The sequence below is a fragment of the Schistocerca gregaria genome, chromosome 3 (genome assembly GCF_023897955.1).
Source record: "Schistocerca gregaria isolate iqSchGreg1 chromosome 3, iqSchGreg1.2, whole genome shotgun sequence".
Classification (NCBI taxonomy): Eukaryota; Metazoa; Arthropoda; class Insecta; order Orthoptera; family Acrididae; genus Schistocerca; species Schistocerca gregaria.
In genome coordinates this window covers 263,273,026-263,288,266 of record NC_064922.1, presented here as the reverse complement: position 1 = coordinate 263,288,266, position 15,241 = coordinate 263,273,026, and the positions used below count along the sequence as shown (strand labels likewise).

General features: G+C 40.4%; 1 protein-coding gene across 1 annotated transcript in view; it reads left to right on the top strand.

The window, feature by feature from the left end:
* The first annotated feature begins 9,084 nt into the window (after positions 1 to 9,084).
* The window catches only part of LOC126353912 (polycomb protein suz12-B), a 257,886-nt gene continuing 251,729 nt past the window's right edge, over positions 9,085 to 15,241 (top strand). The window contains exon 1 of the mRNA XM_050003144.1: positions 9,085 to 9,371. Within this exon, the coding sequence (XP_049859101.1) occupies positions 9,272 to 9,371 (100 nt within the window). The 5' untranslated portion in view covers positions 9,085 to 9,271. The remainder of the gene's footprint in view (positions 9,372 to 15,241) is intronic.

Below are 15,241 nucleotides of genomic sequence, written 5' to 3'. Positions count from 1 at the left end.
CAATTCTGAGCACATAAAGATGCGTAGAAATCGTGTCCTCGCCAAGGTACGAGGGCGTTTCGGAAAGTAAGATCCGATCGGTCGTGAAATGAAAACCACAGTGAAAATCAAACATTTTTTATTCGCAACAGTTAGCCACACCTTCCAGCTACCTCTCTAAATAGTCACCGTTCCCGCTTAGACATTTGTTGTGGCGTTGTACAAACTTTCCAGTACCCTCGTCACAGAATGCAGCCGCCTGTGACATTTCTTTACGCTGGTCTTCCTTTCGTTATTTGTGCCAAAATGTAGTCTTCGTAGCCAGCGGTTCATGTGAGCACAGATGAACAACGGAGAGAGACAATTAAGGGCTGTATTGTGGATGATCAAACACTTCCCATCGAAAACGCTGCAGAAGCGTCTTCATTGCCCCTGCAGAATGTGGCCGAAAATTGTCTTGAAGAATGAAGTGCATGACATTTATGATATGTGGGCTGCATAGCTTCAGGAGGAATCTCTCACCAGATACACATACTTGGCTGGAGACAAGGCATTCCTAAGAAATCACTTTCCCTCTGAACTGAAAAGATCAATGTGAAGCGATCGACAGGTACACTAAAGACATTGCTCAATACATCTGTGCGAAGTTCCATCGGATTTTCACAGTGGTTTCCATTTCGCACCTGATCGGACCTTACTTTCGAATACGCCTCATATGAGGGCACGGTGAGCGCTTTCCCCTGATGTCGTGCAGCCCACATAACATAACTGTCGAGCTTTGCATTATTCATGATAGTTCTCGGCCACACTCTGCAGGGCCAATGCATATACTCCTGCAGCGTTTTCGGAGGGAAATGTTTGATTGCCCACAACACAGTCCGTAATTGACTCGCCCTGAGTTTCACCTCTGCTCACATAAACTGTTGGCCATGAAGCAAACATTTTGGCACAGACAACGACCTGCAGACGAGCGTAGAGAATTGGCGGAGTGGTGACTACGCAGAGAAGTAGCTGTAAGATGCAGATAACTATTACAGTTAAAACAGTGGTTATCATTTCTCGACCCATCGGAGATTAAGTTTCGAATATCCCCAGTTTATAACGTGGTGTTACAGATATATACACTGAAGCGCCAAAGAAACTGGTATAGGTATTCGAATACAGAGATGTGTAAACAGACAGCATACGGCGCACCGGTCGGAAAGGCCTGTATAAGACAACAAGCGTCTGGCGCAGTTGTTAGATCGATTACTGCGACTACAATAGCATGTTATCAAGATTTAAGTGAATCTGAACGAAGTGTTACAGTCGGCGCACGAGCGATGGGACACAGCATCTCCGAGGTAGCGATGAAGTGGTGATTTTCCAGTATGATCATTTAACGAGTATCCCATGTATATAATCCGGTAAAACATCGAATCTCCGACATAGCTGCTGCCGGTAAAAGATACTCCAAGAACAGAACCAACGACTACTGAAGATAATCGTTCAACGTGACAGAAGTGCAACCATTCTGCAAATTGCTGTAGATATCAATTCTCGGCCATCAACAAGTCTATGCGTGTGAACTATTCAACGAAACATCATCGATATGGGCTTTCTGAGACGAAGGCCCACTCGTGTACCATTGATGGCTGCACGACACAAAGCTTTACGCCTCACCTGGCCCTGTCAACACCGGCACTGGACTGCTGATGACTGGAAACATGTTGCCTGGTCGGACGAGTCTGGTTTCAGATTGTGTCGAGCGGATGGGCGTGTACGGGTATGGAGACAACCTCATGAATTCACGGACCCGGCATGTCAGCTGGTGGAGGCTCTATGATGGTGTAGGGCATGCGGGGGTGGAGTGATATGGGACCCCTGATACATCTAAATACGTCTCTGACAGGTGACACGTACGTAAGCATCCGGTATAATCACCTGCATCCATCCATGTCCACTGTGCATTCCAGCGAACTGGGGCAATTCCAGCAAGACAATGCGACATCCTGCACGTCTAGAATTGCTACAGAGTGGCTTCAGGAACATTCTTCTGAGTTTAAACACTTCCGCTGGCCACCAAACTTCCCAAGCATTAACATTATTGAGCACATCTGGGATGCCTTGCAACGTGCTGTTCAGAAGAGTTCTCCACTCCTTCGTAATCTTACGGGTTTATGGACAGTCCTGCAGTATTCATGGTTCCATTTCCCTCCAGAACTACTTTAGACATTAGTCGAGTCCATACCACGTCGTGTTGCGGCACTTCTGCGTGTTCTCGGGGACCCTACACAATGTTAGACAGGTTCTTTGGCTCTTCAGTGTATAAAGCTGTTTCACTATAAGATCAGCAGTTGTCAGGAGCATGCATATATGCTACAATCTCAAAATCAATGAGGGTTTGCTTTAGGTCCATATTGCTCTCAGCCCCTCAGCTGATAAAAAATGCTACATAAATTGAGGCAAATTAGCCAGAAAAGTAGCGCTGCGAATAAATTTTTAACTTTAGCTTTTTGTGTCTCGCTGATTAAAGGCAAGATAAACGTGAATCTTCGGACACAAAAACTTTGCAAATATGGTTCTCCCTTGTAATATTGCAGTACTGCTTTTTAAATTTCTACAAAATCAGTTCAAACTTGATTTTCGTAAAAATTACAAAAATAGGTCACATTCATTTTGTTTTTAGAAAATCTGTTTTCCGTAACTGATCTCCAACTAATCACAGCTGGAAAGAGCACATTTTCAAGAGTTCAGAAAATCACGTTCGATTTTCTAGTCTGCAATAACAACACCTTAAAATTACGGTAAATTAGAGGAAGCGTACCGTGGCAACCAGCTACAGTGCAGCAACCTACTGTTCGTGTTTAGTTGCTTGTGGTTTTTGTTTTCAAACTGGCAAGTAAAATCTCACTGTATTGCGTTGATCGATGGTGAAATTGCCAACATGAAGCGGCAACCCCATCGCCATAGAGGTCAAGCCAAATTGCCAGTAATGCCAGCCACAGGTGGGTTTTTCATACAGGTTCCCAAGCCTCTAATATGGTTTCTTAACTTAGGTCTACTCTGAAAAAAGTAGGGGTAAGCTATAGGGAGAGACGGGTCATATACAATATGTACAACAACCAAGAGGGAATAATAAGAGTGGACGATCAAGAACGAAGTGCTCGTATTAAGAAGGGAGAAAAACAAAGCTGTAGCCTTTCGCCCCTACTCTTCAATCTGTACATCGAGAAAGCAATGATGGAAATAAAAGAAAGGTTCAGGAGTAGGAATTAAAATACAAGGTGAAAGGATATCAATGATACGATTCGCTGATGACATTGCTATCCTGAGTGAAAGTGAAGAAGAATTAAATGATCTGCTGAACGAAATGAACAGTCTAATGAGTACACAGTATGGTTTGAGAGTAAATTGGATAAAGACGAAGGTAATGAGAAGTAGTAGAAATGAGAACAGCGAGAAACTTAACATCAGGATTGATGGTCACGAAGTCAATGAAGTTAAGGAATTCTCCTACCTAGGCAGTAAAATAACCAATGACGGACGGAGCAAGGACATCAAAAGCAGACTCGTTATGGCAAAAAAGGCATTTCTGGCCAAGAGAAGTCTACTAATATCAAATACCGGCCTTAATTTGAGGAAGAAATTTCTGAGGATGTACGTCTGGAATACAGCATTGTATGGTAGTGAAACATGGACTGTGGAAAAACCGGAACGGAAGAGAATCGAAGCATTTGAGATGTGGTGCTATAGACGAATGTTGAAAATTAGGTGGACTGATAAGGTAAGTAATGAGGAGGTTCTAGGCAGAATCGGAGAGGAAAGGAATATGTGTAAAACACTGATAAGGAGAAGGGACAGGATGATAGAACATCTGCTAAGACATGAGGGAATGACTTCCATCGTACTAGAGGGAGCTGTAGGGGGCAAAAACTGTAGAGGAAGACAGAGATTGGAATACGTCAAGCAAATAATTGAGGACGTAGGTTGCAAGTGCTACTCTGAGATGAAGAGGTTAGCACAGGAAAGGAATTCGTGGCGGGCCGCATCAAACCAGTCAGTAGACTGATGACAAAAAAAAAAAAAAAAAAAAAAAAAAAAAAAAAAAAAAAAAAAAAAAAAACACTTGGGTCTAAAGCCTTGTGGTGCCACCTGCTTGCTTACAAAGCCATTTGCTAAGTACTTTGTCTCCAGTTCTCAAATCTGTAGGAGCGTCTCCCCTAGGCGACAGACAAAAAGTAATTTCAAATTCGGTTTTGAACTTTCAAGATTGCAACAGTACTGTGATATCAACGGCACAAAATGATGCACTGATACAATTTATGCATCCTCAAGGCCTGGCTCATTCATTTTATTGGCTCGAAAGGCAAGCTCCTTGTTGGGTACCAGAAAAACACCCCATTTCCAGGCTCTGTGTTCCGTCAGAATCATTATCTGGCCCAAAGTGTCAATTTCCAGAAAATGAACAGTAGAAAGTGGCTCAAAAATTTCGGAAAATGTAAACTGCAATGTTGGGAAGTTTAAAATCCAAAATGATATTATTTTTTGCTTGTTGTCTATGACAGATACTTCTGTATATCTGCGGATCAAAGATAAGGTACTTGGAAAATGGCGTTGCACGTATACAGGCAGCACAAAAAGGCTGTAGACCTAAACTGAGAGCCGGCCGCGGTGGTCACGCGGTTCTAGGCGCGCAGTACGGAACCGTGCGACTGCTACGGTCGCAGGTTCGAATCCTGCCTCGGGCATGGATGTGTGTGATGTCCCTAGGTTAGTTAGGTTTAAGTAGTTCTAAGTTCTAGTGGACTAATGATCACAGCAGTTGAGTCCCATAGTGCTCAGAGCCATTTGAACCTAAACTGAGAAACCAAATTAGGGATTTAGGAACCTGAAAGAACAAACCCAACCGTGGCTGGTATTGCACAGTTACAGAGAGTGACCCCTTTGGCGACTGAGGTGCTGATTCATGTTCTTGAACTAATAGTACCCAATAAAATCAGAAATTGCTTGTCAATTAAAAAATACAAACCAAGTGCAACGAAACACGGACAACAGCTTGCCACATTGTAGCCTATTGCCATTGTAGGCTTCCTCGAATTTGCCGTCATTTTCAGGTATTGTTATTGCTCACTGGAAAATCGAACGTAATTTTCTGAATTCTTGAAAATATGCTCTTTCCAACTGTGATTAGTTTGAGATCAGTTACGGAAAACAGTTTTTCTAAAATCAAAATGAGTGTGACCTATTTTTGTAATTTTTACGAAAATCAAGTCTGAACTGATTTTGTAGTCATTTAAAAAGGAGTACTGCAATAATATATTACATGGGAAAACCTTATGCTACTAAGTTTTTGTGTCCGAATTTTCACATTTATCACGAATTTAATCGGCGAGACACAAGAAGCCAAAGTTAAAAATTTATTCGTAGCGCTACTTTTCTGGCTAATTTGCCTTAATTTATGTAGCACTGCTAGCCTACGTTGGAAATTAAACCTGCTGCTGTGCAGGTGCTAAAAACACACTGTTCCGAATGTGAGTGGTTTTGAAGATTTCATAGAAATCGGAATTTGTAACAGAAGTATAGAATATACACTGTTTTCACCGCTTTAGAAAAATCGCCATGTTATTGGCGAATTTGCAGATAATTGGAAAAGGTAGGTGAACGAAAGTTTGTATTCCACATCCTTGTGTCAGCGAGCTTCTGCGTGTTATGTTTCATGTTCAGCGTACATTTACTCTACGCGATAGAAGAATCGAAAGTTTACAGTTTTTCATGCCGCGATTTTCGCACCCACCTTTGGTCAAATTATTTTGTTAGCGTTGAATAATCAGTTACTCCTTTTAGGCGATTAAAAACATGATCTTTCTAATGAGCCGAATTTGAAACGTTAACAGAACACAGTGTTTTGAAAATCAGATCGAATACAGCGCGTTTTTGACCGTTTTACAAAATCTTCAAATTGGAGTGGTACGTAAAAGAAACTTTCTATTTGAGAACCTTGTGTTGTTAGGTTACCACTTGCCAACTTTCACGCTCGTCATGCGTTTAGTCCCTGGGATATAAAAATCCAAACTTTGAAATTTTTTCGGCAGGCGATTTTTCGGGCGACTTTGTCTATCTATCATTTTCTGGCTGCATATTTCTCGAAAAATTCTTTTCGTTATTACGCTCGAGAGATCGCAAACAGTTGCACAATGCACAACATTGCCAAATTTCACTTCTTTCATCAAAATACTGACGAGGTATAACAGCTCCATTTTGCAAGAAATTGACGCTCGTGCATGGATTCAAGAAATGACAATATTTCGGCCAGTATTACTTCTACGAACGTTAACTTTCACCAATCTTCGTCGGTGACATGTGCGAATGTTCACTCAAAAGTTCGTTGAAATCCGTGATGGTCGAGCATGGAGGCCTAGGTAAGTTGAAATGAGGGAAACTTAACAACAGTCCTGCACAAAAAATTTTTGACGTGTGATGAAGCCCTACATGCAGGAGAACAAATATATTCTGTTAACTGACTTGTGGCGAGCTATACGACAAGATTTTCAGGTTGAAGAAGGATACCATAGTGCGCGCTATTGTATTCTCTCCAAATGCGCTCCTTTAGTGCCACCCAGCGATTCCTTTTTCTTTTCATCAGCTGAAGAATTTGATCAAAAAGCTTCAAAACTGCCCGTATCTCAAAGCAAGGAAAAAGGAGATCTCATCCTGAGAAGGCTGCTTCAAAATACATTCCACTGTACCCCACAAACTATCCTCCCCAAAGGTGATGACTTGATGCGTTACGCGTGGTTTGTTGCCGAACTGTTCAATGAGCGAGAACCTTTAATGAATGTAAACTAAGTTTGTTTTGCCATGTAAACCTTAGAATAATCTTGTAATTGTAAATTTGTGACGTTTATAACGTGTTCAAGAAGCCTAGAAAATTACTGTTTCCACTGTTTCTATCTTAATATGTGTAAACCATCGACTGTACAATAATAAAAGTTTCTAATATTAACAAGTTAGTTCTCCTGTACGCATTACAGCCCTTCCAGAAAATTTGATTTGCAACCCCAAATTTTCTTTTGCCTTTTTCTCATGCGTTTTATTATAATATTAATACATACGATACATTGAACATTATTTCCATTTATTTGCATTGTAATGTAACAACTGAAAATTAAAAAAATTCTGCGTAGGTTCACTCGACCCAACATCGCTTAGATTAACGATCTGTACTCTTCCCTCTGCGCCCGTCGCTGCCTTGAAACTATCCTATAATGAATGGCACGTGCCTTCCCCGACCAGCGCTAAAAATACTGTTTTTTTTTGTTTTTTTTTTTTTAAGTAAACGCTTGGACTTTGGGAGCTCCAAATCCTGTCAGTCGCATTCCTGGTCAGGCCCGTTGAGTGCTTTTCGCTGGCACTTTTTGATTGTTTGTACTTAATCGTAGTTCTAGGAACACAACGAAAAATATTTTTTTGATCAAGTATCTCGACTCGCGAACTTTAATCCAGGAATGCCCACGCTTTGTATACAGTTCACACATACTCGAGGTCCGTGATCCAAAAGCTACAGAACTGGAATTATTATAGCTGTATTGCGTAAAGTTAGTCTTTCTCAGTCTACAATTATTTTGTTTCGCATAATTCCTAAAGTAGTGGAATTTTCTATGAATCTCATTTAGTGACCTCTTGACACCATAGTTATTATAGGCAATACTGGACTCTGCTTCTTATCTCATTTCCAAAGGTCTTCTGTACGTCCCATAACTTTTCTCTTCCCTCACAATAGTCTTCCTTATTAACAGAACCACTTGTTTGTGTGTCCACTTTCTTACAATCTTCCTTTCGAATATTTCAGTTTCTTGGTACTTCATTGACTCTTATTCCAGAAGCAACATAACATCAAGCTTTGTTCCCCATTTTATTGAGAATACTCACATCAGCATAGTCATCTCTGTTCGAAGATAGTGGTCAGCTCCTATTCAAAGGTAAAGGTTTTTGTTTGCTTGAGTCTCAAGGCGTGGCACTGTATACTTAGTGATCGCTACACAAGAGTGGAGAAGTCTCGCCAGTATCAAAGTTCCTAACCTGGCCGTTAGCATAAGTAATTTTGCAAACGTGTTATGCAGCTACTCGTATAAAGTAACACATTGCGCGAAGTCGTTTTCATGCTCCTTTTCCTCTCTAAGAAAACGCCTGAAGTTCCTTACAAAGCAACAAAACTGCTGCATTTTAGCTCCAGTAAGTCCTACGCAGTAGCCTATGCGGTAGATTCCTTTTATCTGTAGTCGCCATATGTCAAAGCCCTCTTGCGCTATTTTAGCTGACACTACCAAAAACGTTTGTGAGCTGTGTAATATAATTGACAACCGAACATGGGCAGCCACGGTAGATCAACCCAAATGCCGCTACAACTCAAAACTTACATATTTCAGCAAAATTGTCTTGTGCGATACACCGGTGAACCCACTGAAAACTAAGATATTAGGGATGAATGACTTCATCTACTCACACATGCTTTTAAACCAACTCCATCCACCGTTCGTTGTTTCTCTCTTATTCCGTTTAATATTCGTGAATAGTTTCGCGGTTCGAACATCTTCGATGGATATTGCGTTTCCATGAATTCGCCGTAATAACAGATTTGAGTATCTGTTTTAATCTCAGCAAGCTGGATGTTGACACAGAAAGGGTATTACGTAACTTACCGCTAATTTTTAGTGCTGTTTTTACCTCTTAAGCGCGCTACGCACACCAGACATGAATATCTGTACTCAGCTCTCCATGCCTCATTTTTAATATTCTAGCATCAGTTCTTTATACCCGCACTCACAGCAAATTTTTAATTTATTTTATTTTGTTGAAATGAGAAGTATAAAGCACTACGGTCACAAAAGAAAAAGGTAGGCGGCGTAAAAAATTGCTTGCAGCATATGCTTGTTTTTTAAGTTATTTGACAGAGTTATGATTTTAGTTTGTCTTACGAGAAATACAACCCAAATTACGTTTCTGTGCGATATCGTTATTTTAAATTCAACGCTCCTTACCGCCACCTTGCTTTCGTTGCTGTCATGGCCGCAGTGGCGCTGGCAGCAAAGTCAAAGATAAAATGAAGGGGCACTGCAGAGCGTTGGGTTTATCTTCGATTGGAGGTCCTTGGCAGTGTTGCCAACAGACTCTGCTCTTCCTGTTACGCTGTTGGAACCAGGGAGCTGCTGGTTGCATTGGTAATATGTAAATAGTGGTGAGTGACCGGTTGCAAGTGCTTCGCGGGTTTGGAGGTTGTTTTTTTCGTACAAGTGCGTTAATCAAACTGAAAATGCCTCCCAAAAAACGCGAGAAAGACACTGATATATCTAAGAACCCGAGAATGGATCAGATACAAGCGGATCACGAGTTATTCCTTCAAGCCTTTGAAAGTAAGTGCCAGTGCTGTTCACTTCTGAATGTTAGATCGTGCATAAACATACCATGGCAGGTTATCGTACAGGCCAATTTGGCTTCGTTTCAAATGCGTTCTTGATGTATAAACGTCTATTGAATTACTGCTTAACAATGTTGTAAAAAAGCTAAACAGCAATTATATTACTGTTTTAAATGTAACCGTTGTTGTTTTATGTGATGAATAGCGATCAAACATCAGTGCGTTTTGGTGGTAGGATGAAGATCTCATCTGTTCTGAACAGCGGACACGCAAAATCGCCAGTGTATTTGAAAAATAACGTCGACATATCGTTAAGTGTCGCATTTTGAACCTACATAGTACGTATTGAAGTTTGTAGTCATCGAAAAATGTCGTTTGTTCTTTCTTTCTGTGCATTTTTTATACCAAAGAGAGCAGAGCTGTTAAGCATTTGGGAGCAAATGAAGATATTATACAATATTCACGAAAGAGTACACTTCGTAAATTGTTTCGCCAGCTTAGTTGCAGTGGAAGTATGATTGCTATTTCTACATGATGTATGCTTGTGGTAGATTTTTCCAGTTTTAGTTGGAAAAAGAAACTAATATACTGTCAGAAAGGTATGACATGTTTTTCATGTCGTGTAAATGTTTGTTTATTTCCGAATTGGTCATCGCACATGACATATATGTTTACATTTCGTAATCATCTCTTCTTTGTGTACTTTAGCGCTTAGTCTCGGACTGTATACCTAAAACTGATGACTACATGTGTCAATAACACCTGCTTCGTTTTTTATTTTGTTCCGCATTCAGTTTCTCCAGCTTTTATTTCGTTCTGGGGTGCCATACCCATGTATCACAAGGTGTGATCTGTGTCAAGTTTAACAAACATTATCGTATGTATGGATGTGAACTGCCCTGTCCATTAAGCAAAATATCTTTAGAACAGCCTTTTTAATATCCAAACAATATTCAAGTATTATATTCGTGTGTTCATGTCATTAATGCGTGGTAGTAACGGAGTTTGCACTTGTATGTACGGTGTAATGACTCGTGGTTGTTTTTGTTCTGGAATTTAACTACAGCGTTAACAATTTTGGGAAGTAGTGTAAAAAATATACTGTACTATATTGAAAAACTTCAGACAGAATGGACCAACATAAATATATCCTATCACTGAAAATTTAAAAATGATAGTGTAGTTCAGCTTTTCAAAACGCAGCCGTGGGTAACGTTTGGTTTTGGTGCGCGTAGGACAGTCGTTTTGTACGAAATGTTAAAGATTCTTGGCGTGGATGGATATTTTTAAATATTTGAAATATAGCCAAATGGCGTACTGAATCTATCTACAGGTTTTTATTTTGGTTAAGACAGTGGAATCGTACATCATTAATCAGATAATATGGATGTTTTGGACGCCGTGATAACAGTGTTATGTTGAAACCTTGTTTATAGTGACATCTGTAGCAGTATAGGTCTCTTCACAATTTTTACGATCGAATTTTCAACCAGTCTTACTAAGCAACTTCGATTTAATCGAAATCTCGTGCAGTTTTTAGGACAATACTTGGAATAGTTTAGCACAGGAAAGGAATTCGTGGCGGGCCGCACCAAACCAGTCAGTAGACTGATGACAAAAAAAAATAAACTTGTAATATTGGGTGAAGTGTGCATGTACATATTCTAAGTGTAGTAGCTTTTTTCAAAGGAATTTGATGAGCTGATGTCATATATTAATGACGTACGATTGACAATGCACATGTAAATTTGTGGTTCTCTCTCTCTCTCTCTCTCTCTCTCTCTCTCTCTCTGTGTGTGTGTGTGTTTATAACTAGTAACTTAGCTGACAAAATATCAAAACAGATGGAAAACATTTTTTAGAGAGGATAATTTTAAATAAATTGTCACATCAACAGCTCGTTCAGCGTAATATCAAAATTTCAGGCATAGTGAAAATATGTTCTGATTTTATTTGTAGAGATTATGGTTCGTATCTGTGTTTGTCATTATGGATATTTGGGTCCTTCGTGTAAGGATCAGAGGGGTTTTGCCTGTAGCGTCGTAACAGTTGGATACAGGCTTCACACAGTGAGTGTGATCGAACCCAATCATCATCTCCTGTTTGAACACGAAGGATCAACTGTGGGTGACTTAATCACACATTGATATGGGTTCTTCGCACTGATAGTTCAGCGGGAAGAGACGTAAGATTTCATGATTTTATTGGTGTATAATTATGAGCAATACGCTCATTCACGCGTTATTCCGAAATATTACCAAATTGACAATGTATTTTGGTGTGCATGAGGTTGCTTTTGTGGAGACATTCAAATAGTAGTGGAGGGAATGGAATGTGTTGGTGGTGCCACCTGTTGGCAGTGGGGGACACTTCGTTGAGGGGAGCCCGCGCGCGCGCTTTGCAGGAGGTCAATGACAAAGTGCTGATACCGAACCGCTGGGGACGCTCGTGCGCTACGGCGGGAATCAACTGGCGCGCAGCACTTCGTTCCAGGGCATTATCTCGAGCAACGGTTCACATTGGCAGCGTTACATGTCGTTTCGTTATTGTACCAACAAACATATGAGAACTTGAAGACTGGCCCACACAATTTTCGTATACGGTATTCATAGAAAGCTGGCAGTATTTTCAGCAAACAGAACCGCGTCGTAATGTAGCTTGTCAGTGAAGACCGTGGTGTATCTGAGAACTTCCCTCGTATTGTATCCATCTGCTCTAGGTCTGCCTCCAGTATAAATGTTTCTTTATTGAAAATCAGAATTAATCCCATGAATGTTTGGATGATGCCTTAACGCATGCCGCTGTTTGCCGTCCGATGTGAAATTCTGTCGTTAACGTTCTACACAAAGGGCATTGCATTCCCAAGTGATCTTCCTGTGTAACACTGCCGTTTTCTTTTCCTACAGATGATTCTCTTGGAGTCTGTTTCGCATCACCATTAAAAACTTGGTTTCAGATAAAGCACTGTTTAAACAGTTTGAACGACTTCTTGATAGGCAACTCCTACTCTATTGATGATGAATATCTTAACAGGGACTGTTTGACCATCTTCAGTAAAAATGTATGTTAGATTTCAATTTTGACAGCAATTGGTAACAACATTCAAGATTAGGTATTTTGTGCATGATAAATTTATGAAAAGTGCCTAACCATGTTTCATTCTGACTGTAATTCTTTAAATATTACCTGTTCCAGTTTAATGTATTCACATATTTTGACAATCTCCTGACAAATGATCAGGGTAGTGAGTATTACATTCAAATGTTGTTTTTTATGTTTTCTCATTTGTTCCACACCAATGAGAATTCTCATTTTTAGGCCCGTGGAACGAAAACTGAATCAAATCTGTAATGGTAACTGTAAAGCGGGTAGCTGTCACGTGTTATTAGTTTGTAAATTATTTTCTAGCTCTCTTACTTAAGGTTGTTATACCTTGTTTTGCGTTTACTGACAGGGCTGCGGTTACATTTTGAATCAAAATATACATTGAAACTCCACATCGTTAACTAAGAAACGTAATTGCTAGTTTCACAATTTAGAGCTGGTTAGATACTTTACCATAATAAGTAGGAAAGCGTAAATAAATTGCGTCGTTTGTGACCGCACCTTCAGTTATGGTACACATGTCTCCTGCTTGCTACCCTCATTTTTTTTATCATCAGTGGCGTTAAACGGCATGCGCCAACACTCAAAAAATGTCATTTTCGGTTGATAATTGTTCCCTACATGCCTTCTAATGATTGGTTGTAAAAACTCCACGAAGCGCTCTGTTCTTTATTATCTTCTCGTGTAATCTTTTTCCTGAAAATATATCCCGAGTAATTTCTTTACCGTATATTTTTGCAGAAAAGGAACGAAAGAACTACTTTTATTACCACTTCCGTGAGGATTTTGTGTACACGTTTTAAGTGGAATGGAGTGTTTCAGAAACATCGTTCCTCGTAGTGTTTCTTATTTTGAGTCGCGTGCAAAGATGGTGCCACGTGAAATCGTGTTGCAAATCATTTTCCACCTCTTTGAACCCAGTTATCTTTGATTTTGATATTTAAGAAATTGGCTAAGAGTCAAGACAACCGGGTGTTTCACGATAATGGCTGCAGTTTCAAGCAAACGGGCAGACAGCTGTTCAAGTGTGCCTATCGGTGTCTCGTACACCAAACACTTAGTCTCCTCTCTCAAAAATACAGTTTGAAGACCGTCTGTGAACATCACTGACGTCAAAACCTTCATGGAGTCATACAGCGAGCTTGTAATATTTTTGACACACAAAAAAAGTGCTTTTTATCTCCTGGAAACACAATAAAAAATTTTACAGATAATTATTCTATGCTCTGTATATTGCATGTACATCTGGCCGCTTCCTTTCTCCTAAGCACCTGAAATTTTTTAATTGTCGTATTTTCCTATAATTTTTTACATGTCGCATTTAGCATGCTCGACAGCATAGGCAAGTGTCTATTACCGACGTGCATTTGAGAGGGATGTGTTAAGCTGGGTTTACACTAGCAAGTCGCTTGTAGAAGTTATTGCCGCTTTGTTTACACAGCAGCGCAAGAATTAAGCAAGATTCTTCCGCAACTTCTTTGGCAAGGAACTTGCGTCAGGAACTTGCTAATACTGTTTACATATGCTTTCAGTACCACTAAGAGTCAGCCGAAGTATAAAATGACAAGTAGGCGGGTGGGATATCCTGCAGCTCTTGTAATTGTAATGGAAAACGTGGGGGGAAAAAACCAGAAGTATCTGGGTTAGGGTGTGAATAATGACAAGATCCCAGAATGGTGCGTATAATATTTTGCAAGAACTTAGTATCGAGAGCATGGATACTTTTGAAAACTTTTGCAGAATGTCCTCGAATGATCTGGAGTAAGTAAAATGTTAAATATGAGTGTTATGTAGACGACATGCTTACTATAACTTGCGCTTCCTACTTGCAGGAAATAGAAATAAATCCTAAAAGCTGCAAGTTACTTGCAGATACTCCTTGCGTGGTGTTCACACTGGAAGCGGAAAACTTGCAACGAGTCACTTCAGCAATACATTGCTACGGTCGGAAGTCGACTTGGCGATATGTTTACACTCGCAAATCGCGCGGCAAGTTCCTCCGTGCAAGTTCCTCCGTGCAAGTAAATTGCTGCAATAACTTGCTAGTGTAAACCGAGCATTTGAGGGGTTACACGTATTTGCTTTTACTTATTGCGGAAGCAGAAACGCAGGCTGATAGTGGCTTGGAATTCAGAGACAGCCGTAAATATGAAAATGTCACTATAAACGTCTTTTCTGCTTCAGCCAAAAATGCCCCACAGGGATAACACGTTACTTAAGCCCTTATGTCTATTAATTTCTTCATGCGGTTTGATCAGATCACAGATTGTTTCCCGTACGATACTCAGAGACTGTTCGTAGACTGGAACTGAGGCATACTGCCGAAGTTGAGAACAATGGAGCCGCCCTCCGTAGCCATTAAGCTACCATTAATTAGTGGGAAAGAAGACTGGGTCGCTGTCGTAACTGCCTGCAGCGACCAAGACCTGGGTAAGTTCTACCTCTCGCTCACTGGCCTGTTAGGTATCGAAATGTTAACGATCAAACTGGATCATCAAATTTGCTGAACGTAGCTCTGGATTTGTCAAATGAAAGCGCCGATGTAACAACCAAGTTTTCAAACTTCCCCCAGTTTCGATGCGGTGCATATCGGTTCACGAAGTATTTTAAGGCCAGTGGGCATAGCTACCCGTGCAAACAGAAATCATTTCTTCCATTGAGTTTAGCACTGTGTATAAAAGGAAAATAAAAGGAGATGCTGGTCAGGGAATGGTTGAAATCGAGAGAGATGAATCCATGAAAATCTGCTAAAGGAAATAT